Source organism: Artemia sp. Qi Xiang Cuo, chromosome 4, assembly GCF_049724085.1.
Source record: "Artemia sp. Qi Xiang Cuo chromosome 4, ASM4972408v1, whole genome shotgun sequence".
NCBI lineage: Eukaryota > Metazoa > Arthropoda > Branchiopoda > Anostraca > Artemiidae > Artemia > Artemia sp. Qi Xiang Cuo.
Window position 1 is genome coordinate 77,224,752 of NC_142797.1, and position 25,674 is coordinate 77,250,425.

At 37.9% G+C, this 25,674-nt stretch overlaps 1 protein-coding gene across 2 annotated transcripts in view; it reads right to left on the reverse strand.

Annotated features, from left to right (window-relative positions):
- Positions 1–25,674, reverse strand: part of LOC148953452 (cytochrome P450 3A56-like) — a 179,851-nt gene that overhangs the window by 128,456 nt on the left and 25,721 nt on the right. For both annotated transcript variants that reach the window (XM_089088543.1, XM_089088544.1), the window contains exon 2: positions 8,840–8,964. In XM_089088543.1, the coding sequence (XP_088944669.1) occupies positions 8,840–8,964 (125 nt within the window). The remainder of the gene's footprint in view (positions 1–8,839; positions 8,965–25,674) is intronic.

Here is a 25,674-nt window from a genome sequence, read left to right on the forward strand (position 1 = left end):
ATCGCTACAAAAAGAGGCTGCTCCACCACGGCAATCAGACGAATTTATTATTTTCTGATTTTAAGTATCAAGTCCATCACCAAATGGGGAGTGGAAAAATAATAACCTAAATCCAACCCAAATTCCCCATAGATTTTATCCGTATTTTTGCACACAATATCCAGAAGAGTGAGTACGTCACTGGCCAAGTAAAGTTTACAATAATCCCACCCATTTTTACATCCGCCCTTTGCCCAAACCCTCTTAGCAAATTCGTAGTCGCTAGTGGCGCACTCACTCTCAGTAAGAGAATTGTAAAAAGTGACACCTCATCTAGCCTCGAGCCAGAGTTGTAATAATCATTTGGATATATACCCTTACACGTTAATAAATCATACATTTCATCATCGGCGACGCGCTGTTTGAGGAGGGGGAAGCTATCAAAATTGCTGTCACTTTTCTGCACCTGAATCAATTGAGTTAAAGATTTGGGGAAGAAGCTAAAAGAGTCTAAAAAACGGATTTTATTCAGGGACATGTTACCCTTATCATCTGTTTTCCATGTGAATTCTAGCAGCAGTACCTTCTCCGATGATTTGGGTATGATATTATATGAAAAAGAACCATCTATCCATGCGTCTTCTACAACTCCACCCTTAGCAATGCGGGCCAACGCCAGAAGAACAAACTTTAAGTCGTAATTGGAATTGTGTATAAAAACTGGTATGATGTATTTCTTTTTTATTATTATGGTGTGTTACTAGTGGTCGACCGTCCAAAAGATTTTTCCACCTGTTGTGATGTCCAGAAGCAAATGGCCATGTCTGGTCACCGTCCTCCTCCCCCCATTACCAACACCATCAGCCAATTCTCATGGGCAAACTCAACACAGTGTACGATTTTTAATGGTAACTATTTCATCTGTGGATCGTCCCCGAGGATCGGGGTCATCACGCCGAAATGACAGGCCAGCGGTCGCTGTGTTGACTAGACTGACCAATGCCGAGCGCCTGCAGTATTCACCGTCACTCAACATCTCAACTACCTCCAACACTTGCATGGCATTATTGGAATCTCGTTGCGCGTGAGCGTAAGAGACCCCTATGGCTTCATGTATTTTAAATCGATTTGAATTTGTCGGATAACACACATCTGTCAGCTTAGACTCGCGGTCCAAAGAGATATGATTGCTCTTTAAGAGCGTGTTTTGAAAATATTTAAAACGCAAAATTTCTCTATCTCCGCTTAACGTCTCTATAGCCTGGTATCCGTGATGTTTACAGTGTTTCATGTGATGCTTTAACTTTAAATCAGAGAAAAATCTGGAGAGACATGTTGGACAGTAATAACATACATTCCCCTGTTTACCCTCACTTAGAGCCCTACTAATATCCGTAATCGGATTGAAATGACCAATTGAATCGGAGTCTGTGCGTGGGGTGTATAGAAGCCACGCCCAATGTTCTACTGATTCAATTGAAGGAGCCCGCACTGGAAATAATACCCCCTTCTTATCGGATCGCTGGCCCCCTTCATAGTCTGGTTAATACAGTAACACCATAACAGCGATTCGTAAATGTGTACGATCCCGCTCGAAATTATCTCGTATTCGAAGTTTCAGAGTGAATTCGTCATTTAGGCAACTATTATCTTCTCTGTTGGAATGTAAGCCCTACCTACCATAAACTTCCAGTTCGTTCAAGTTCTTCCTAGAGGTGTCTTTACGAAATGGTCTGTATGCTTCAATTAATAATTTATCCTTGAAACACTGTATCCTCGTATCGAAATAGATTCGTTGTATTACCTTACACCCCTCTCAATCTGAGAGATATTTTTAATCAATTGCCCACCCCCATGCCCACCTCTTACAATAAAATCCTTTTTAAACCTACAGATTTTAACATTTAAACTTTCTATAAATAAAATCACATATCCACCAACCCCCTTGTTACAATTGTACCTCGTACTTTGAATAATATTACACCAATTTAGAAAAAACTCCCCAAAATTTTATAAATGCGGGTGAATTGCCAACATCTCTCCGTGCAAGTATTTCGAATACATCTCACCCACATTTTCATTTAAAAAAAAATATTTTTAGTTCTATTGATGCTTTTAAACGGACCCACATCCCCCAAACTCCCCGGTGTTGTTCAAGTATGGCTCGAGTCTTATCCGGGTATGACTTTATAAAGATACGGGGAGCTGGTTGTATCGCATCCAACACTAGAGAGTTAACAAAATCACCAACTTGGGTGCTGTACACTACTGTGTCATGCAAGGCAGAGTTTAAGAGAAAAAAATCCGGAAGAGGGGGTGCTGTTGCTTTTGTATTACTACTTCGATCTATAGCATTAAGTGGAATGGTAGTGGGTGAGAGAGAATTGTCAATAACACCACTCCCAATCTGTTCAATCACATTGGGGGGATGTGGCACGAGGTCTCCTAGTACATATTCCAATGTATTTGGGGATAATTGGTCCAGCCAGCCTGTGTTGTGCTCTAATGGAATTTCGTTATGAGGACCCAGATCAGATTTACTTGTGGCATTATCTTAATATTCACGCATGAAACTATGCGTCCACCCCGGATCCTCAAGCATGTCAATATCACAGCTTAAGTCCTTCAGAGTGGTCATTTCCCCAAAAACATCGTTAAAGAACCCTCTATGCCACTCCGAATTCTCTAGAACCTGTGTAGCTTCATTCTTCAACTCGGCTGGTGGTGACAAGATTGGTCCTGTAAATACACTCGCTTCATCACTCAATGGTGTCAATGGTGGTGCTATATTTTTAATATGTAGAAAAAAAAAGTTTATTTTTTCATGTAAAATAATCATTATTTTATAGTTGATAAACTTTGTCAATTTCTCATAGTCATTGTCCCACTACCACCACCACCTTAACAATAAAAATAAGAAGAAAAAAAGTTACATTGCCTTATATCTTTCATAATGTGAACTTAACATGTTAAAAAATATATATATATTTTTTTTTTTTTTTTTTTTTTAGTCCGTAAAATGGGGTCGTATTCTTTTAAGGGTAAGTTATAACAAGTAAAGTATAAAAAAACTAATGGTTTTATTACAAAAATTTTTTAAAATAAAAATGCAAAATATGGATCCAATTCGATTGTTTGAGCCTCTTCATTATAAATCTCAATGAAATTTGACCATCGTTCGACTGACGCGGTATGCTGTATGAACACTTTCACCTCAGCTTCAGTTAACGGACACGAATCCCAAATGTCTGAGGTTGACGGTGTGACTCTCTCAATAATCCTTATTTTTCTATGTCTTTTGCCAACTGATTTGTTTGAAGTTCACCTGGGCTAAATAAAGGATTTTAAGAGAGAATAACTTTTGTCTCCATCCATGTCAACAATTAAAGTGCAATTAAAAATGTTGGATGGTCCTTTTTTAGAACCCCCCTCCCCCCTCCCGGGGAGGACCCGTGGGACCCGGGAGCGTCCGTCGAGGTATACGGATCAATACCCTGTCGAGTGGGGGGAATCGGACTTCACAGCACAGTTCAAATATAAAAATCACAAATTCTGTCTCGAAACCACCTAAGATTTTCAATTAAATGACAAAACCTGGCTTCATCCAAATAATGGTTATTAACTTCGCTGAGATGACATAATTGGAAATTATCAAAAAACTATTTTCCTGGGTAAATTGCTAATCGAATATAGAAATCTTGCTATTCAAATCCCGCTTTGCAAGAAACCCACTTAGAATTCAAAGCGGATTAAAAAGCGATGGGAGATCTGATACGTAGCGGATGTGTGCAAATGGCTTAGCGGAAAAATACCAGTTTAAAAGTGCTTGTCAACTGTGAAATAGCAAATCGTTTTTTTTTCAAAAAGTTATTTTTTGCTTAAAAGGAAAATTGGAATTATTGAATTAGAAAGCATATTGGTTAGAATTTAAAATGTAATGTTTTTTTTTGTTATAGAAATGCATGATAAGCATTCCTTTATATAACGCTAATTTGGTTAATGAAAGAAAATGAAATAGTTTTTAGAAACAAATTTTAAGTTTTACTCATCAAAAGCTATGTGCCTGAGAAAATTTACCTTATTTTTGAAAATAGGGATAGAAAAAAAAAATTATGTATATACTTACAAATTCTGACTGGGCTTCTATATCTGAACTCCTTGGCAAAACTTGAAGGGGGTCAAGCTCACAATTGTAAGGCTTTCACTTACAAAACATTGCGATCCTTTCAGCTTGCTCCGAATTTTCAATACTTCTACTGCAACCGTTGGGCTTTTAAATGCGACATCAACTGGGGGGGGGGGGGTCAGCTAATACCGGACTTTCCCAAAATATTAACATCCAAAATGTCAAACTCGGACACCGATCGTATACCTATTTTGTTTGTTATTAAGTCTAGCACATTATTTATTGTATGCCTTGTTATTTCATTCGGACCAGGTAGGTGGTAAATAACTACGCAGGAAGACTTACTAGCTTGTTGCATTTCATCGAATTCATACTGCAGTGCTTGTGTTTGACAGTGCTTGTGCTAAGAAATCAGCTTTAGACCCCAGCGCTCCGAATTCGGTAATACTGCGTTGAACATTCTTCTAATTAAAAATGAAATAAATTTATCTTTTTATTCTTCTAATAGCAAATGAAATGACTTGATTCAACGCAGTATTACAAAACTCAAGAACAGTTAGTGAACTTTTTAAGTCAATGGACCGGTAACTTGCTTTGACCCTGAAGTGATTATTTTGTTTAGCAGAAATACAGTTTGTTTTAATTTTGATATGTTAGTAACTTTCATTAACAAAGATTACTTTCATTAACCGTGTTAAGTAATGTAAGCTATCAAACGCAGTTTCATGCCCTTGACAACTATACGTGGCTACAATAAAATCATTCGATGATTTAATTTGCCTCAGATCACATGGATCAATATACTTAGAAACCGGAATATTCAGGTCTGAACTCACTTTTTCATTCCCATCACCACGTTCACAAGGCCCCTCGTTCACATACTTTAGCTAAATTAAAGTAATTTCCTGCAAGATCAGATAGTCTATTAGTCAGCTGAGACATTTTGAAACAAAAAGTTCAGCTCTCTGTCACCAAAGCAGTTTAGTTACTCTCTTGTCTGCTAGCCAGAACCCTGGCTTCTTGAAGACGGCTCAGCGAGACAACTTCTGATCGGTCCTTAATTCTAACTACTTGATCGCCAGACTTTGCAAGGATACGGCCCTGCACTGACCGAGCATTTCTCATACCCACTATATCCCTAGCAGCATTTAGGACTTCCTGTCTACGACGAGTAAGGCTTTCACTTACAAAACATTGCGATCCTTTCAGCTTGCTCCGAATTTTCAATACTTCTACTGCAACCGTTGGGCTTTTAAATGCGACATCAACTGGGGGGGGGGGTCAGCTACTACCGGACTTTCCCAAAATATTAACATCCAAAATGTCAAACTCGGACACCGATCGTAGACCTATTTTGTTTGTTATTAAGTCTAGCACATTATTTATTGTATGCCTTGTTATTTCATTCGGACCAGGTAGGTGGTAAATAACTACGCAGGAAGACTTACTAGCTTGTTGCATTTCATCGAATTCATACTGCAGGTTTGACAGTGCTTGTGCTAAGAAATCAGCTTTAGACCCCAGCGCTCCGAATTCGGTAATACTGCGTTGAACATTCTTCTAATTAAAAATGAAATAATGCTGAATTTATAGGTGCTAAATTTATCTTTTTATTCTTCTAATAGCAAATGAAATGACTTGATTCAACGCAGTATTACAAAACTCAAGAACAGTTAGTGAACTTTTTAAGTCAATGGACCGGTAACTTGCTTTGACCCTGAAGTGATTATTTTGTTTAGTATAAACACAGTTTGTTTTAATTTGGATATGTTAGTAACTCTACTGATAATGGTGACCGACTGTGTCATCGAAACATTTAGAGTCTTTGTTTATATTTTTGTTTCACTGTCTAATAAATGGACCTGTCCCTATTTGGAACTCTCATGGATTTCGTTATAGAAAAGGCAGTGTGGTCATGGAGAAAAAAAAATACTAAAGTCGTATATATGGGGATGACAGACCAACTTTAGAATCAAGAACATTTCATTTGCTCTTAGAAGAATAAAATGATAAATTTAGCACCGATTAATTCAGCATTATTTCATTTTTAATTAGAAGAATGTTCAACGCAGTATTACAGAATTCAAGAACAGTTAGTGAACTAGCTAAGTCAATGGACTGGTAACCTGCTTTGACCTACAATTTTGAAGAAAATTGTACCACCTTTATTCAACGGTGTATTACAAAACTCAAGAACAGTTAGTGAACTTTTTAAGTCAATGGACCGGTAACTTGCTTTGACCCTGAAGTGATTATTTTTGTTTAGTATAAATACATTTTGTTTTAATTTTGATATGTTAATAACTCTACTGATGATGATGACCGACTGTGTCATCAAAATATTTAGAGTCTTTGTTTGAATTTTTGTTTTAATGTCTAATAAAGGGACCCATTCTATTTGGAACTCTTACTAACAATTAAAATTAAAGAAACAAGTTGTTTTCAATGGAAAGTAAGAACAACATCAAACCTAAAACGAACAAAATCATTAGGTATATGAAAGGGATTCCCCCTCCTCAAGACCTCGCTCTTTATGCTAAATTTCTTATAGAATTTAAAAAAAGGTTTTTTGTTCTAATTTGACGGCCTTTCAATTTCTATTTCCGGAGTCGTTCTTAAAGAATTGGCATAAAATGTCAAGCTTTAGCGTAAAGAGCCTGGTCTAGAGGAGAGGGCAATCCCTTTCATATGCGTAATATTTTCTGTTTGTTTTAGGTTTGGTGTTGCTTCTTACTTTCTATTGAAAAAACTCTTTTTTATTTATTTTCTGATTGTTTTTAAATAATGCCAGGAGATTCAGCTCCCCTTCCATGGAAAATTCTTCCCCCCACGTAGAATTCCTTCGTGAAAAGTTCTTTCCACCAAAAATACTCCCTCCCCCCGCCAGGGGAATTCCTCCACAGACAATTCCATTCTAGCTGAAAATTCCATTCGGAGAATTCCCCTCGGAAAGTTCCACTCGAATGATTCCAGGAGAAGATTTTGCTTAGCTTACTCTCATTAAAAAATGGCTTTAATTTCCGATTTTCTTTAAAATCACACCGGATATCCTTTCCTCTGTGTAAAAATTTTGACGCAAATAGCCCCGTCCCCAAAAAGTTACTACCGCAGAAAGTTCCCAATAGAAAATTTATCCGTAGAAAACTCCCCTATGGAGAATTTCTCTCGCGTAAAATCAACCCCTCGGGGTGTTACTCTAGACAGTTTCAACATAATAAAATTGCTTACGGACGATTCTCCTTAACATTTCCAGACGTAAAATTAAGACAGTCAAGATAAAGTAAGACAAATAAAAATAATTTCGTGTATGATTCTTACAAATTCCCCCAGTTCACTGCCGGAAGTTTCCCTCCTAACGCAAAATTCTCCCCGTGGAAATTCCTCATAGCAGAAATTTCACTCCCCCCCTGATAAGTGTCTATATACTTCCCAATAACAAATGCTATGCGTAAACCATGGGTAAAAATCATGACTAACAGACCTTTCCCCAGGGACTGTGGGGGTTCATGTTAATCCGAAAGGCATAGTTGCAGGAATTTTCGGCTATGCTGAACAAAATGGCTATCTCAAATTTTTGAAAATTTTAATCGGTCGATGTTTTTACACCCCCCCGTAGAAACGGGGGATGGGAGGGGGGCTAGTAAGCCTCCAATTTTTTTTTCATTTATAAAAGGCACTAAGACTTTTCAGTTTAGTTTGAATGAGGCCTTTCCTGATATACAAGGACTATTTGTTCGATCCTATCACCCCTGGATAAGAAAATTTAAAAAAAACGCATCCATGATCATTTTTTGGCAAAAAATTTAAAATTCCACGTTTTTACAAATGGGACTTAAAAACTTCTACAATAAGGTTTTCAGGTACGTTGAATCCGATGGTGTGATTTTAATTAAGATTCCTTGATTGTTTTCCGTTTTTTTCAAAATCAGGCAATTTTTTTCAGGCTCGTAGCTTTCGATGGGTTACACTAACCTTAGTGAATTTTTTATGTTTGGAATCAGGACAATAAGCCAAACCTTTTGATATATTATTATTGAGCCGAGTCACTCCTTACTTAAAGTTCGTTACTACAAACTGTTTTATTCTACCATGGTAAGTAAAGCTTTCAACTTGATTGATCTTCTCGTTACACAGCATCACCTTTTCATCTTCACTTATTCGTAGCCTTAGCGACTTAATCAGAATCACATTAATTTTCAAACCTATTCTTTCCAGGTCTTTATTAACTCCTGGTGAAGTTAATATTCTTTTTGATGCCTATTTTTAGCACTCCAAATTTTTCAAGACCCAAAACAATGAACTTGTTAAAATAGCAGAAGTACAATTTTCCAAATTACGAGATTTCGATATCTAAATCATAACTTTTCAACAATTATAATTTTTATTACTAATTAAATATGTAAACGAATGCAAACAAATTAAAATACATTACATTGTCTTTTCCATATCTTTATTTTATTCTTTTACATGATTTTAATACACAGTTAATGGTAGCATACTCTCACTGAACCGCCGAGGTTTTTGAAATCCGAAATGAAAAAATGACGCACCCAAGTCAAAAACTTATACAACCAATAAATTATATAATTGAAACAAAGAATGATAAAGCACTGCTTATTCTACAAGAACTATTCAGCTTATAATAAAAATCACTAATGATCATACAACTTTCCTAGCAACGAAATATAACTAAGGAGATATTAAAAATAAATAAAAATTAACATAGAAAATTACCTCTAGAACCTCCCTTAACCTTTCTGTGCAATCTGCCATAAACTTCGACAAATGTTTCATTTTTGAAAGTGTAAACACTGGAGTTAATATCGAACGGACTTGCTTCCATTCTTCATCCTTAAGTCCTGTAATGACGAGGTAATAATTTGCTTAGCAATACAAATGTAAATTTTTTACATTGGGAATAGTCACAGCGACAAATATCTTTGTTCCATACTATTTTTATCATAGGCAGCGCAATAGCGCTGCCTAAGTAAAGAGAGATGTGGCACAATGTATTATTTATTTATTTATTTGTTTTGGTTTTGGACAAGGGCTATAAGGTATGTTTAGAAAGTGTGATAGTACAAACTTCGGAGGGGCTCAATGGACTGGTTATCAGAAGTTCTAGTGCCGTTTTTAAGATTCAGAGTGATCGGAGGGTGGATTACCCCCCCCCCCCTGCCTCGTATTTTTCTGAAATGAATCTGATAGAAATTTTTAGATGGCCATTTGTTGTTGTAGTAACTTCTAAAAGAGCTCATTTGATTGGAAATTGAAAGAGCTAGTGCCTATTTTAATGGTCGAAAGTGATTGGTGGGAAATTACCCCCCCCTGCAAACATCCTTTCCCCAAACATATCAAATCAAAATTTTGATTGTTCAACGTAATTTAAAAGTCCAGAAATTGTATCTTTGAGGATGCCGACCCTCCCCTCCCCCCAGAACCCTCAGGGCAACGGTTGTAAGTTCTGCCCTTGGTGCATACAAGGTTTCAGAGGCAACGCTATAGCGTTGCCTATAGTAAAGGAGCTCCAATATTTTATTATTATTTTTTTCCCAGAAGCACTTCATATGGAAAGGCTTGTCGTATAAACTTCAAAGGGGGTTCATTCGATTGGAAATCAAGATTTCTAGTGCCCTTTTAAGAGGTCAAAACTGATTGGAAGGCAACTAAGACCCCTTCCACGCCCACCATTTCCCCAAACACATCCAATCAAAATTTTGAGATAGTCATTTTGTTCTACGTAGTTGATTTCCAGATAGAAATTAGGTTTTTGAGGAGAAAACTTCCCCTGCAGCCCTCAGAGCAAGGGTTGTAAGTTATGCCCTGGGGGTATATACAGTTTTTATAGAAGGCTTTTTCACCTTTTCCCCAAACACATCCAATCAAAATTTTGAGATAACCATTTTGTTCAACGTAGTTAAAAATTCTGGAAACTAGTCATATGAGGATGACAAGCTCCTCAAAGCCCTCAGGTCAAGGAATGTAAGTTGTGCTCTGGGGGTATTTAAGGTTTTTATAGAAAGCGTTGCCATAGAAACTTCAAAAAGAGCTTTTTCAATTGGAAATTTAAATGGCTAGTGCCCTTTTTAATAGTCGATAGTGATTGGACGGCAACTAACACCCCTTCCACGCCCACCATTTCCCCAAACACATCCAGTCAAAATTTTGAGATAGCCATTTTGTTCAACGCATTTGGAACTGCTGGAAATTACATCTTTGAGCAGGACACTCTCCCCTCAATCTTCAGGGCAAGGGTTGTAAATTATGCCCTGGGGGCATATATGGTTCTTATAAGGAATGCTCGTATAAACTTCAGAGACATTTGATTGGAAATTGAAAGCACTAGTTCACTTTTTAAGCGTCAAAAGATATCGGAGGGTAGCCAGCCCCCCAAGCCCTTTCTTCGTGCATCCGATAACAATTTTGAGATAGCTATTTTTTTTCAAATAGTTCAAAGATCATATAATAAAAACCCCGGTGTCAACAAAACCCCCCAGTGCCCTTGGGTAGGCGTTTTAAGTTACGCCCTGGGGGCATATACAGTTTTAATAGAAAGCTTTTCCACATTTTCCCCAAACACATCCAATCAAAATTTTGAGAAAGCCATTTTGTTCAACGTAGTTAAAAATTTTGGAAATTAGTTCTATGAGGATGACAAGCCCCTCACAGCCCCCAGGGCAAGGGTTGTAAGTTGTGCCCTGGGGACATTTAAGGTTTTTATAGAAAGCGTTGCCATAGAAACTTCAAAAATAGCTGCTTCAATTGGAAATTTAAATGGCTAGTACACTTTTTAATAGTCGATAGTGATTTGAAGGCAACTAACACCCCTTCCATGCCTACCATTTCTCAAACTCATCCAGTCAAAATTTTGAGATAGCCATGTTGTTCAACGAAGAAGGAAAGTTCTGGAAATTATTTCTTTGAGTAGGACACTCCCCCCACAGTCTTCAGGGCAAGAGTTATAAATTATGCCCTGGGGGCATCTAGTTCTTATAAGGAATGCTCGTATAAACTTCAGAGACATTTGATTGGAAATTGAAAGTTATAGTTCACTTTTTAAGCGTCAAAAAATATCGGAGGGTAGCAAGCCCCCCACGCCCTTTCTTCATGCATCCGATAACAATTTTGAGATAGTTTTTTTCCAAATAGTTCAAAGATCATATAGCAAAAACCCCGGTGTCAACACAATCCCCCAGGGCCTAGGAGCAGTCGTTGTAAGTTACGCCCTGGGAGCACTTATGGTTCTTATGGAAGGGATGCTTGTATAAACTTCGAAAGAGGGCTCATTTGAATGGAAATTGAAAATTCCAGTTCACTTTTTTAGAGTCAAAAGAGATCGGAGGGCAACTAGCCCCCCCCCCTCTCCACGCCCTATTTTCCTCCACGCCCTATTATCATCCGATAAGAGCCTTGAGATAGCCGTTTTTAAAAAATAGTTCAAAGACCATAGAACGAAAACTTTAGGGTAAACACAGCCCTTCAGGACCCGAGTAAAGGCGTTGCAAATTTCATCCTGGGGGAATATATGGTTCTTACTGAAGGGGTGCTCGTAAAAACTTCAGAGAGGGCTCATTTGGTTGGAAATTGAAAGTTCTAGTTCAGGTTTTGAGAGCAAAAGAAGATTGGAGGGCAACAAGCCCCCTCCCCCTCTCCACTTCCTTTTTTCCTCAAACCCATCCGATAATAACTTTGAGAGAGCTATTTTTAAAAAATGGTTCAAATATTATATATTGAAAATTCTGAGATTGACACAATCCTTCAGGGCCCGGGGTAGGCATTGTAAGTTAAGCCTGGGGGCATATATAGCGGTTGTAGAAGGGATGCTCGTATATATTTCAGAGAGGGCTCAATTGATTGAAAATTGAAATTTCTAGTTTAGTTTTTAAGAGTCAAAAGAGATCAGAGGGCATCTATCTCCCAACGCCCCTTTTCCCCAAATGCATCCGATAAAAATTCTTTGACACCCATTTTTTTGAAAACAGTTCATAGGTCAGATAAAAAAACTCCGGCGTCGACAATAATACCCAGGGCCCAGAGGCAGGCGTTGCAAGATATGCCCTGGGGGTATATATGGTTCTCATGGAAGGGATGCTCGTATAAACTACAGAGAGGGCTGATTAGAATGGAAATTGAAAGTTCTAGTTCAGTTTTTAAGAGTAAAAAGAGATCAGATGGACCCTAGACACCCCCCCACGCCCTATTTCCCCAAACCCATACGATACAAATTCTGAGATAGCCATTTCTTTAAACTTGTTTTTTAAAAATACTTTCCGAAAAAGAAGTTTTTCAAAGAAAAGTAAATGCCATTTCAAACTTAAGATCAGCAAATACTAATACCTGTTTAAATTCAGACTCAAAACGGCTAGAAATTACGATTAAAGAATAAATGAAACCCAAAACGAACAGAAATTAAATAAACAATCATAGCAAAAAATATACAACAGGTATTAATACAAATGAATGAATAGCTCTTAAAGCGAGTAATGCTTAGGTTAAATATAAAAATCAAGCTTAAAACGAAAAAAAGCATTTTCCTATTGAAGTGTAAATTAAACTGATGAGTTTTCAGCAATTAATATCATTATACATCAATTATTCAGTTTAATTTATTAGCTCTATTTAAAGTTGTTCAAGACGAATATAGTTTCAATACAAACAAGAGTTTGGATACTGCCTCCTTCCTTAACTATATAAAAAAAAGCCTACTGTGTTATTGGCGCTTAACTAAAAACGAATTATATTAAAAATGTTTTATTTTCCAGTTCTTACAACATTGAAAATAAAAATAAAATTACAGTGAAATAAATTCTTGAACTAATGGATCTTTCAACAATTAATATTATTATACATCAAATAGTCAGTTTGATGTTGTTTATACTTTCCAAGACTGTTCAAGACGCAAATAGTTTGCAATAAAGTGCCAATGACGCAGTAGGTCTTAGACTTTTACAGCGAGAGAAGGAAGTGATACCCAAACTCTTGTTTGTAGTGATTTTTGTTTGTTTCAAGCTTGATTGCATATTCAATCTAATTTTCTCTCGATCTAAGATTTATTTATTCATTTACATTAATATCTATTGTATGTTTGTTTTCATTGATTGTTTATTTAATTTCTGTTCGTTTTGGGTTTTATTTATTCTTTAATAGTAATTTCTGGTTGTTTTGAGTTTTTACAGGTATTTATATCTGCTGAGCTTAAGTTTAAAATGGCCTTTACTTTTCTTTGAAAAACCTATTTTTCGTAAAGTATTTTTTTAATTAATTTTTGTTAGCTTTTGATTGCAAAAAGTTTCAAGTTTTAAAAAATTTCTTATTTTAAAAAAAACTTAAAAAAAAATCAAATGTTCATCAAAGTATCAAAACTGGTATCAAATTAACAATATCAAAGTAAAAAAATGGGTTTTTATCAACCTCAGAGTTTTTATTATCTGGCGTTTGAACTATTTTTAACAAAATGGGTATCTCAAAGTTTTTTCGGATAGGTTTGGGGAAAAAGGGCGTGGGGAGAGGGCTAATTAACCTTCGGTCTCTTTTAACTCCTTATAGGTGAACTAGAAATTTCTATTTTCAATCACATTCTATTTTCCCTCTCTGCAGTTTATACGAACATCACTTCTATATACATCCCCAGAGTATAACTTGCAACGCCTGTCTCTGGGCCCTGGGGAGTTGTGTCCACCCCGGAGCTATAATATCTGATGATTGAACTATTTTAACAAATTGATCACCTCAAATTTTTATCGGATTGGTTTATCCACCCGATAAACCCAAAGGCGTGGAGGGCGGGAGGGGCTAGTTGCCTTCCTATCTTTTTTCACTCTGAGAAAATAAACTACAACTTCTAATTTCCATTCAAATGAACCCTCTCTGAAGCTTATACGAGTATCCCTTTCATAAGAACCACATACGGCGCAGGAAATAGCATACAATGCCTGTCCACCGGGCCCGGGGGGGAGGGTGTCGATAGCGGAGTGTTTGTTATCTGAACTTTGATTTATTTTGAAAAAAAGTTCAAAGTTCTTATCGGATGGGTCTGAGAAAAATAGGGCATGGGCTAGTTGCCCTCCGATCTCTTTTGACGCTTAAAAAGTGAACGAGGACTTTCAATTTTCAATCATATGAGCCCTCTCCAAAGTTTGTACAAGCATTCCTTCTATACGAACTATATATGCCCCCAGAGAATCACTTACAACGCCTGCCTCCGGGCCCTGGGGGGTTGTGTCGACCCCGGAGTTTTTATTATATGAACATTGAACTATTTTAAACAAATGGCTATGTCAAAGTTCTTACTGGATGGGTCTGAGGAAAAAAGAGAATGGAGGGGGGGGCGAGTTGCCCCCTGATATCTTTTGATTGTTTAAAATTGAACTAGAACTTTCAATTCCCAATCAAATGAGCCCTCTCCGTTTATACGAGCATACTTTCCATAAGAACCATATATGCCCCCAGAGCAATACTTACAACGCCTGCCCCGGGACCTTGGAGGGGAGGGGGTTAACGTGTAAAAGGGCTTGGGGGGCTAGTTGCCCTCAGATCAGTTTTGAGTCTTAAAAAGGGCGCCAGAACTCTCGATTTTCAATCGAATGAGCCCCCTTTGAAGTTTATAATATGAATCTTCTATATGAAGTGTCCCTGGGAAAAAAAATAAATAGAGTTTGGGGGGAGACTAGCTGCCCTCCAATCACTTTTTAATATTCAAAATTGAATTACAACCTTCAATTTCCAATCAACTGATCCCTCTATGAAGTTTATACGAGCATCTCTTCCATAACAACTTTATATGCCCCGAGGGCATAACTTACAACGCCTAACTCCGGACCCTGAGGGGTTGTGTCGACACCGGAATTTTTTGTTATCTGAACTTTGAACTATTTGTAACAAAATGTCTGTCACAAAATTTTTGTCTGACGCATTTAGGGTCTGGAGGGGGGGGGGCAGTTATCCTCTGATGTCTTTTGACTCTTAAAAATTGAGCAAGAACTTTCAATCTCCAATCAAATGAATCCTTTCTTAAGTTTATAAGAGCACTCCTTGCATAAGAACCATATATACCCCAGAGCAACACTTACAACGCCTGCCCTGGGACCTCGGAGGGGGGATGGGTGTGTGTTGACACACGAATTTTTCTTATCTGACCTTTGAACTATTTTTGGTGAAATTACTATTACAAAAAAATTTTCGGATGGGCTTGGGGAAAAAGAGTACGTGGAGGGGGGCTAGTTGCCATCGGATACCTTTTGACTCTTAAAAGTGAACTAGAACTTTCAATTTCCAATCAAATGAGCCCTATCTGAAATTTATACGAGCATCCCTTTCATAAGAAAGGGATACACGCAATTAGGACATAACTTAGAACGCCTTCCCCTGGGCCCTGGGAAGTTGTAGCCTATTGACACCGGAGTTTTTCTTATCCGACCTTTGAACTATTTTTCACAAAATGTCTATCTAAACATTTTCATCAGATGGGTTTGGAAAAAGAAGGCGTAGGTGGGGGGGCTATCTGTCTTCGGCTCTCTTTCAACTATTAAAAGATGAGCTCGAACTTTCAATTTACAATCAAATGAGCCCTCTCTGAAGTTTATACGAGCATCCTTTCATAAGAACCGTATATGCCCCAGGGCACAATTTACAACCCTTGCCCCCCGGGCTCTGGGGTGTTGTTTGGACACTTGAGTTTTTTTATCTGACTTTTGAACAACAAGCCCCCAGTACAACACTTACAACACCTATTCCCAGGCTCCGGGGGAGTTTTGTTATCTTATTTTTGAAAAATTTCCAAAAATCTGGCTATCTCAAAATTTGTAGCGGATGGGTTTGAGGAAAAAGGGCGTGGGGGGGGGGGGTTAGTTACCCTTAACTCTCTTGACTCTTAAAATTGAACTAGAACTTTCAATTTTCAATCAAAGGAGCCCTCTATAAAGCCTATACAAGCATCCCTTTCATAAGAGCAATACATGCCCTTAGGGCATAAATTAGAACGCCAATCCCCTGGGCCCTGGGGGGTTGTATTGACAACGGAGTTTTCTTATCCGACCTTTGAAATATTTTAACAAAATACCTGTCTCAAAATTTTCATCAGATGGGCTTGGAAAAAGAAGGCGTGGGGGGGGGGGCTAGCTGCCCTTGGCTCTCTTGACTACTAATAAATGAGCTTGAACTTTCAATTTCCAATCAAATGAGCCCTTTTTGAAGTTTATACGAGTATCCCTCTCATAAGAACCATATATGCCCCAGGGCATAACTTACAACGCCTGCCCTGGGCCCTGGGGGGTTGTGTTGACACCTGAGTTTTTGTCATCATGACTTTTTGAGCAATTTTTAATTTAATGGCTATCTCAGAATTTTTATCGGATGTATTTGGAGAAAAAAAGCGTTGGGGAGGGGGGGCTAGTTGCCCTCCAATCTCTTATGACTCTCATAAACTGAACTAGAACTTTCAATTTCCAATCAAATAAGTCCTCTCTGAACTTTTTACGAGCATCCTTTCAATAAGAACCATATATTCCCCAGGACATAAACTGAAATGCCTGCCCTCGGGCCCTTGGGGGCTCTCTCGACCCCGGAGTTTTTGTTATTTGGTCTTAGAACTATTTAAAAAAAAAGGCTATCTCAAAGTTCTTATCGGATGGAATTGAGGAAAAAAGGGCGTGGAGGGGGGGAGGGCTAGGTGCCCTACAATCTCTTTTTACTCTTAAAAAGTGAAATAGAACTTTCAATTTCCAATCAACTGAGCCCTCTTTGAAGTTTATACGAGCATCTCGTCCATAAGAACCATATATGCCCCAAGGCATGACTTACATTGCCTGCCCCATGGCCTTGGGGGGTTGTGTTGACACCGGGATTTTGTTATATGATCATTGAAATATTTTTAACAAAATAGCTATCTCAGAATTTGTATTGGATGCATTTGGAAAAAGAAGGTTTGGGGGGAAGCTGGTTACCCTCTGATATCTTTTGACGCTCAAAAAGTTAACTAGAACTTTCAATTTCTAATCAAATGAGCCCTCTCTGAAGTTTATACGAGCATTCCCTCCATAAGAATTATATAGGTCCCCAGTGAATAACTTATAACCCTTGCCATGAAGACTCGGAGGGGAGTGTCCTGCTCAAAGATATAACTTCAAGAACTTTCAACTACGTTGAACAAAAATGCTATATCAAAATTTTGGTTGGATGTGTTTGGGGAAATGGTGGGCTCGGAAGGGGTGTTTGTTGGCTTCCAATCACTTTCGACTAATAATTAGAGAACTAGCCATTTAAATTTCCATTCGAATGAGCCCTTTCTGAGGTTTCTACGACAACACTTTCTATAAAAACCTTATATGCCCCCCCGGCATAACTTAAAACTCTTGCCCCGAGGGTTATGGGGGTTTGTTATCCTCAAAGACCTAATTTCCAGAACTCTCAACTATGTTGAACAAAATGACTATCTCAAAATTTTGATTGGATGTGTTCGGGGGAAAAGTGGGTGTGAGAGGGGGTTAGATGCCCTCCAATCACTTACGACTATTAAAAGGGGTACTAGCCCTTTGAATTTCCAATTGAATGAGTCCTTTTGATGTTTCTACGACAAAGCTTTCTTTTAAAACCTTATATGCCCCAAGGGCATAACTTACAAACCGTGTCCCGAGGGCTGTAGGGTGAGTGTCATCCTCGAAAACATAATTTCTATGTGGAAATCAACTATGTAGAACAAAAGGGCCATCTCAAAATTTTGATTGGATGTGTTTGGGGTACTGGTGGGCGTGGAAGGGTGTTAGCTGCCTTTCAATTACTTTTGACCCTTAAAAAGGGCACTAGAACTCTCGATATCCAATAGAATGAGCCCCCTTTGAAGTTTTTACGACGACGCCTTCCGTATGAAGTGCCTCTGGGAAAAAATAATCATAATCATAGGCAGCGCAATAGCGCTGCCTATGTAAAGAACGCTGTTTGCACAATGTATTATTTATTTTTGGTCTTAGACCAGGACACTTTCGTATCGAATGAGCTATCGTAGAAACTTCAAAAATGGCTCATTCGATTGGAAATTGGAGTGGCTTGTGCCTTTTTAATAGTCAAAAGTGATTGGAAGGCCCTTCCACGCTCACCATTTCTCCTAACAGATCCAATCAAAATTTTGAGATAGCCATTTTGTTCAGCGTACTTGATTTCCATATAGAAATTATGTTTTTGAGGAGGACACTCCCCCACAGCCCTCAGAGCAAGGGATGTAAGCTATACCCTGTTGGCATATAAGGTTTTATAGAAAGCGTTGTCGTAGAAATTACAAAAAAGGCTCGTTCGATTGGAAATTCAAAGGGTTAGTACCCTTTTTAATAGTTGAACGTAATTGGATGACAACTAACCCCCCTTTCACGCCCACCTTTTCCCCAAACACATCCAATCAAGATTTTGAGATAGCCATTTTGTTCAATGTAATTTAAAGTTCTGGAAATTAGGTCTTTGAGGCTTACTACGCCTCCCCCCTCCCAGTCCTCAGGGCAAGGGTTACAAGTTATGCCCTGGGGGACAATAAGGTTTATTATAGAAAGCGTTGTTGTAGAAACTTCAAAAAGGGCTCATTTGACTGGAAATTGAAATGGCTAATACCCTATTTTATAGTCGAAAGTGATTGGAAGGTAACTAACACCCCTTCCACACCTACCATTTCTCCAAGCACATCCAATCAAACTTTTGAGATAGCCATTTTGTTCAAAGTAATTGATAGGTCCGGAAACTATATCTTTGTGGATGACACTCCCACCCACAGCCCTCAGGGTAAGGGTTGTAAGTTATGCCCTGGGGACATATAAGGTTTTTATTGAAAGCTTTCTCGTAGGAACTTGAAATAGGGGCTCATTGGGTTGGAAATTCAAAGGGCTAGTCGAAAGTGATTTGAGGGCACCTAACCCCCCTCTCACGCTCATTTTTTCCTCTATCACATCCAATCAAAAGTTTTACATAGCCATTTTGTTCAACCTATTTAAACTTTTTAGGAGTTAGGTCTTTGAGAATGATAGCCCCCTCAGAGCCCTCAGGGCAAGGATTGTAAGTTATGCCCTGGGGGCATATAAGATTTTAATAGATAATAATGTTGTAGCAACATCAAAAAGGGATCATTCGATTGGAAATTAGAAGGGCTTGTGTCCTTTTTAATAGTCGAAAGTTATTGGAGGATAACTAACACCCCACGCACACCCAACATTTCTCCAAACACATCCAATCAAAATTCTGAGATAGCAACTTTGTTCAACATGGTTAAAAAGTCTGGAAATTATCTCTTTGAGGATGACGACTCCCTCACAGCCCTCAGGTCAAGGGTTGTAATTTATGCCCAGGGGCATATAAGGTTTATATATAAAGCGATGTCGTAAAAAGTTTAAAAAGGACTCATTCAATTGGAAATTGAAAGGGCTAGTGCCCCTTTTAATAGTTGGAAGTAATTGGAGGGCAACTAAACTCCTTCTCACGGCCACCATTCCCCAAACACATCCAATCAAAATTTTGAGATAGAAATTTTCGTCAATGTAGTTGAAAATTCTGGAAATTAGGTCTTTGAGGATGACAACCCTCTCCCAGCCCTCAGGGCAAGGGTTGTAAGTTATGCCCTGGGGGAATATAAGGTTTTTTTTAAAGCAACGTCGTGGAAACTTCAAAAAGGTTCATTCGATTGGAAATTGAAAGGGCTAGTGCCTTTTTTAATAGTTGTAAGTGATTGGAGAGCAACTAACGCCCCTCTCATGCCCACCATTTCCCCAAACACATCCAATCAAAATTTTGAGATAGCCATTTTGTTTAACGTAGTTGGAGGTTCTGGAAATTGGGTCTTTGAGGATGACAACCCCCTCACAGCCCTTAGGGTAAGGGTTGTAATTTATGCCCTTGGGGCATATAAGGTGTTTATAGATAGCGCTCTCGTAGAAACTCAAAAAGGGCTCATTAAATTCCAAATTGAAAGGGCTAGTACCCTTATTAATAGTCAAAAGTGAATAGAATGCTTGATATTTTTATAGTAAAGATCGATGTGGGTACAATGTATTATTATTTTTTTCTTTTTTTTTTGTTTAGACGAGGCCATTTCGTATTGAAGGAGTTGTCTTAAGAACTTCGAAAAGGGCTCATTCGATTGGAAATAGAGAGGGCAAATGCTCTTTTTAATAGTCGAAAGTGATTGGAGGACAACTGGCCCTCCTCCCACGCCCACCCTCTCAATTGCCCATTATGTTTAAAAACTAAATGTTGCCTTAAGATTAAATCAAAATGCACTGTGGTACTGCTAATTCCTTATAAGGCATCTCAGCAGTATCCCAAAAACGACTGAGAGTATTACGTTCAAACTTTCGGGGCTACTTCTGCTCTTAAAGTTTAACCAAATTAAGATAGTGTAAGTGTGTCCAAGCTATCAAAGAAAGTAAACATTTTTTTTCCGAATGCTATCAAGTTTTCTATTTCAGGTCAACTAGAGTATGTATGAAACTAGATTAAACACTGCTAATTGCCTCCAGATTTTTAAAAGGGCGTATGTTGTTAAAAACTGCTGAAAAATTTTCTCCAGCACACAAATAGCAGGCCAAACTATAAAGTCTTAAAAAAACCGAATAGATTTAAAGAATTATTTTCTTTTTCAATGAAAAGACTATGTCAATATAAAACAAAACAAATTAATAAAAAATTTTTTTCACAAAATAAGTTTTCCAAAGAAAAGTAAAGAACTTCATTAAACCAAAAATGAGCAAAAATATAATCAAATAAACTAACAAGCGTGAAACTACCACAAATCCACATCAATAATTAAACGAAACCCAAAACAAGCAGAAATTACAATAAATAACGGAGTCAAACTCTAAACGAGCAGAAATTAACATGAGTAGGGCTCAAAACCCCCATGCCTTCTCAAGGCCAGAACATAATTTACACTTTACTGATAAAATACAAATGAATATGAATTGTCAGTTTAATATACATATACTGAAAATTAGTAATCAAAATGTTAATAATGTTTGATTTATTAAAGTTATAAAAGTAAAAACATTTGTATTTTTTCAGTAAAGTGCAAATGATGTTCCGGCCTTGGGAAGGCATAGAGGTTTTGAGCCCTAGTTATGTTAATTTCTGCTCGTTTTGAGTTTGAATCGGTTATTTATTTCTGTTCGCTTTGGGTTTCATTTATTTATCTATGCTGATTTGTGGTAGTTTCACGCTTGGTATATTATTCGATTTTATTTTTATCATTTTTGGTTTAATCAAATTGTTTACTTTTCTTTGAAAAACTTATTTTGTGGAAAAAGTGTTTTTAATTAATAATCATAGGCAGCGCAATCCCGCTGCCTAAGTAAAGAACGATGTTGGCACAATGTATTATTATATTTTTTTTCATACCAGGGCACTTCGTTTCAAAGGAGTTGTTTTAGAAACTTTGAAAAGGGCACATTTGATCGGAACTTCAAATGGCTAGTGCACTTTTTAATAGTCGAAAAATATTGGAGGGCAACTACTCTCCTTCAGGCCCATCAATCCCCCAAACACATCCAATCAAAGTTTTGAGATAGCCATTTTGTTCTGCGTAGTTGATTTCCAAATTTAAAATATATCTTTGAGGAGGACACTTCCCCAAAACCATCGGGGCAAGGGTTTTAAGTTTTTCGTAGAAACTTCAAAAAGGGCTCATTTAATTGGAAATTGGAACGGCTTGTGTCCTTTTTAATAGTCGAAAGTGATGGGAAGGTGACTAACATCCTTTCCACGCCCACAATTTCCCGAAACACATCCAATAAAAATTTTGAGATAGCCATGTTCTTTTGTTCAGAGTAGTTGCTTTCCAGATAGAAATTTTGTTTTTGAAGAGGACACTCCCCCACAGCCCTCAGGGCAAGTGTTTTAAGTTATGCCCTGGGGACATACAAGGTTCTTATAGAAGGCGTTGTCGTAGAAACTTCAAAAAGGCTCATTCGAATGAAAATTCAAAGTGATAGTGCCCCTTTTAAATGTCGAAAGTGATTGGAGGGCAATTAACCTCCCTCTCACGCCCACCTTTTCCCCAAACACATCCAATCAAAATTTTGAGATGGCCATTTTATTCAACGTCGTTTTAAAATCTGGAAATTAGGTCTTTGAGGATGACAAACCCCTCTCCCACACCCCTCAGGGCAAGGATTGTAAGTTATGCTCTGGGGGCACATAAGGTTTTTGTACAAAGTATTATTGTAGAAACTTCTAAAAAGGCTCATTTGATTGGATATTTAAAGGGCTAGTGCCTTTTTTAATAGTTGAATGTGATCGGAAGGCAACTAACACTCCTTCCACGCCCACCATTTCCCCAAACAAATCCAATCAAAAATTTTGAGATAGCCATTTTGTCCCACGATGTTCAAAGTTCAAGAAATTATACCTTTGAGCAGAACACTCCCCCCACAGTCTTCAGGGCAAGGTTTGTAAGTCATGCCCTGGGAGCATATAAGGTTATTATTGAAATCTTTGTCGTAGAAACTTGAAAAAGGGCTCATTCGAGTTGAAATTCAAAGGGCTAGTGCCATTTTTAATAGTCAAATGTGATTTGAGGGCAACTAACCCCCCTCTAACGCCCACCTTTTCCTCAAACACATCCAATCAAAATTTCAGATAGGCATTTTATTCAAAGTAGTTTAATGTTTTGGAAATTAGGTCTTTAAGGATGACAACCCCTCCCCCCACAGCCCTCCAGGCAAGGGTTGTAAGTTATGCCCTGGGGCATATAAAGTTTTTATTGAAAGTGTTGTCGTAGAAACTTCAAAAGGGCTCATTCAATTGGAAATTGAAAAAGCTAGTGCCTTTTTTTAATGTTGAAAGTGATTGGATAGCGACTAACGCCCCTCTCACGCGAACCATTTCCCCAAACTCATCCAATCAAAGTTTTGAGATATCCATTTTGTTCAACGTAGATGAAAGTTCTGGAAATTAGGTCTTTTAGGATGATAATCCCCTCAGAGCCCTCAGTGCAAGGTTTGTAAGTTAAGCCCTGGGGGCATATAAGCTTTTTATAGAAACTTGTTGTAAAAATCATAGGCAGCGCAATCGCGCTGCCTAAGTAAAGAACGATGTTGGCACAATGTATTATTTATTTTTTGGTTTTTGGTTTTTCCATACCAGGGCACTTCGTATCAAAGGAGTTGTCGTAGAAACTTCGAAAAGGGCTCCATCGATTGGAAACTGGAGTGGCTAGGGCCCTTTTTAATAGTCGAAAGTGATTGGAGGGCAACTACCCCCCCCCCCCACTACCAGCCTTCCCCAAAACACATCAAGAAAATATATATTAATATATTTTAACAATAGAAAATATATTTTTGAGGAGGACACTCCCCCAGAGGCCTCAGGGCAAGGGTTTTAAGTTATGCCCTGGGGGCATATACGAACGATGTTGGCACAATATATTATTTATTATTTTTTTCCTTTAGAGTAGGGCACTTCGTATCAAAGAAGCTCTCGTAGAACTTAAGAAAATGGCTCATTCAATTGGAAATTGAAGTGGCTAGGGCCCTTTTTAATAGCTGAAATTGATGGGAAGGTGACTAACACCCCTTCCAAGCCCACCATTTACCGAAACAAATCCAATCAAAATTTTTCGATAGAAATTTCGTTCATCGTAGTTGATTTCCAGAAAGAAATTGTGTTTTTGAGGAGGACAGTTCCCCACAGCCCTTAGGGCAATGGTTGTAATTTATGCCCCGGGGGCATATAAGGTTTTTTATTGAAGGCGTTCTCGTAGAAACAACAAAAAAGGCTCATTCAATTGGAAATTAGGTCTTTAAGGATGACAACTCCTCCCCCCACAGTCCTCAGGGCAAGGGTTGTAAGTTATTTCTTAGGGGCATATAAGGTTTTTATTGAAATCTTTGCCGTAGAAACTACAAAAGGGCTCATTCAATTGGAAATTGAAAGGGCTAGTGCATCTTTTAATAGTTTAAAAGGATTGGAGAGCGACTAAAGCCTTCTCAGGCCCACCCTTTTCCCAAACACATCCAATCAAAATTTTGAAATATCCATTTTGTTCAACGTAGTTGAAAGTTCTGGAAATTATGTATTTAAGGATGACAAACTTCCAAGAGCCCCCAGGGCAAAGGCTGTAAGTTATGTCCTGGAGGCATTAAAGGTTTTTATAGTTAGAGTTGTCGTAAAACTTCAAAGGGGCTCATTGAATTCGAAATTGAGAGGGCTAGTGCCCGTTTTAATAGTCGAATATGATTGGAGAGTAACTAACCCCCCTCTCACGCCCACCATTCCCCCAAACACATCCAGTCAAAGTTTTCAGATAGCCATTTGGTTCAACGTAATAGAAAGTTCTGGAAATTAAGTCTTTGAGAATGACATTCCCCCCAGCCCTCAGGGCAAGAGTTGTAAGAAGGGCTCATTTGATCGGAAATTGAAGGGGCTAATGCCATTTTAACACTTGAAAGTAATTGGAAAGCGACTAACGCTCTCTCACGCCCACCATTTTCCCAAACACATCCAATCAAAATTTTTAGATAGCCATTTTGTTTAACGTAGCTGAAAGTTCTGGAAATTAGGTCCTAGGGGATGACCACTACCCTAACAGCCCTTAGGGTAAGGGTTGTAATTTATGCCCTGGGGGCATATAAGGTGTTTATAGAGAGCGTTCTCGTTTCAAAAAAGGCTCTTTCGATTGGAAATCGAAAGGCCTAATGCCCTTTTTAATAGTCAAAAGTGATTGGAAGGCTTGACATGTGGGTAAAGACTGATGTGGGTATAATGTATTATTTTTGTTGTTGTTGTTGTTTAGACCAGGGCACTTCGCATCGAAGGAGTTGTCGTGGGAAATTCGAAAAGGGCTTATTCGATTGAAAATAGAAAGGGATGAGGCTATTTTTAATAGTCGAAAGTTATTGGAGGACAACTAATCCCACTACCAGGCCCACCCTCCCATTTTCCCAATATGTTTAAAAACTAAATGTTGACCTTAAGATTAAATAAAAATGCACTGTATTAATGCTAATTTCCAATAAGGCATCTCAGCAGTATCCCAAGGACGACTGAGGGTATTATGTTCAAACTTTCGGGGCTACGTCTGCTCTTAAAAATTAACTAAATCAAAATAGCGTAAGTGTATCCAAGCTATCAAAGAAAGTAAACATATTTTTTTTCAAATGGTATCAAGTTTTCTATTTCAGGTCAATTAGAGGAGGTATGAAACTAAATTAAACACTACTCCTTGTGTCCAGATTTTTAAAAGGGTGTATCTTTTTAATAATTGCTGAAACTTTTCTCCAGCATACAAATGGCAGGCCAAACTATAAAGTCTTAAAAAACGAAAACATTTAAAGTATTATTTTATATTTTCCCTGAAAAGACTATGTCAATACAAAACGAACAGAAATTAATTAAAGAAAAACTTTTTCCACAATATTAGTTTTTCAAAGAAAAGTAAATAACTCCGTTAAAGAAAAACTTTTTCCACAAAATAAGTTTTTCAAAGAAAAGTAAATAACTCCGTTAAACAAAAAATAAGCAAAAATAAAATCAAATAATCTACCAAGCGTGAAACTACCACATATCAGCATCGATAAATAAATGAAACCCAAAACGATTAGAAATTA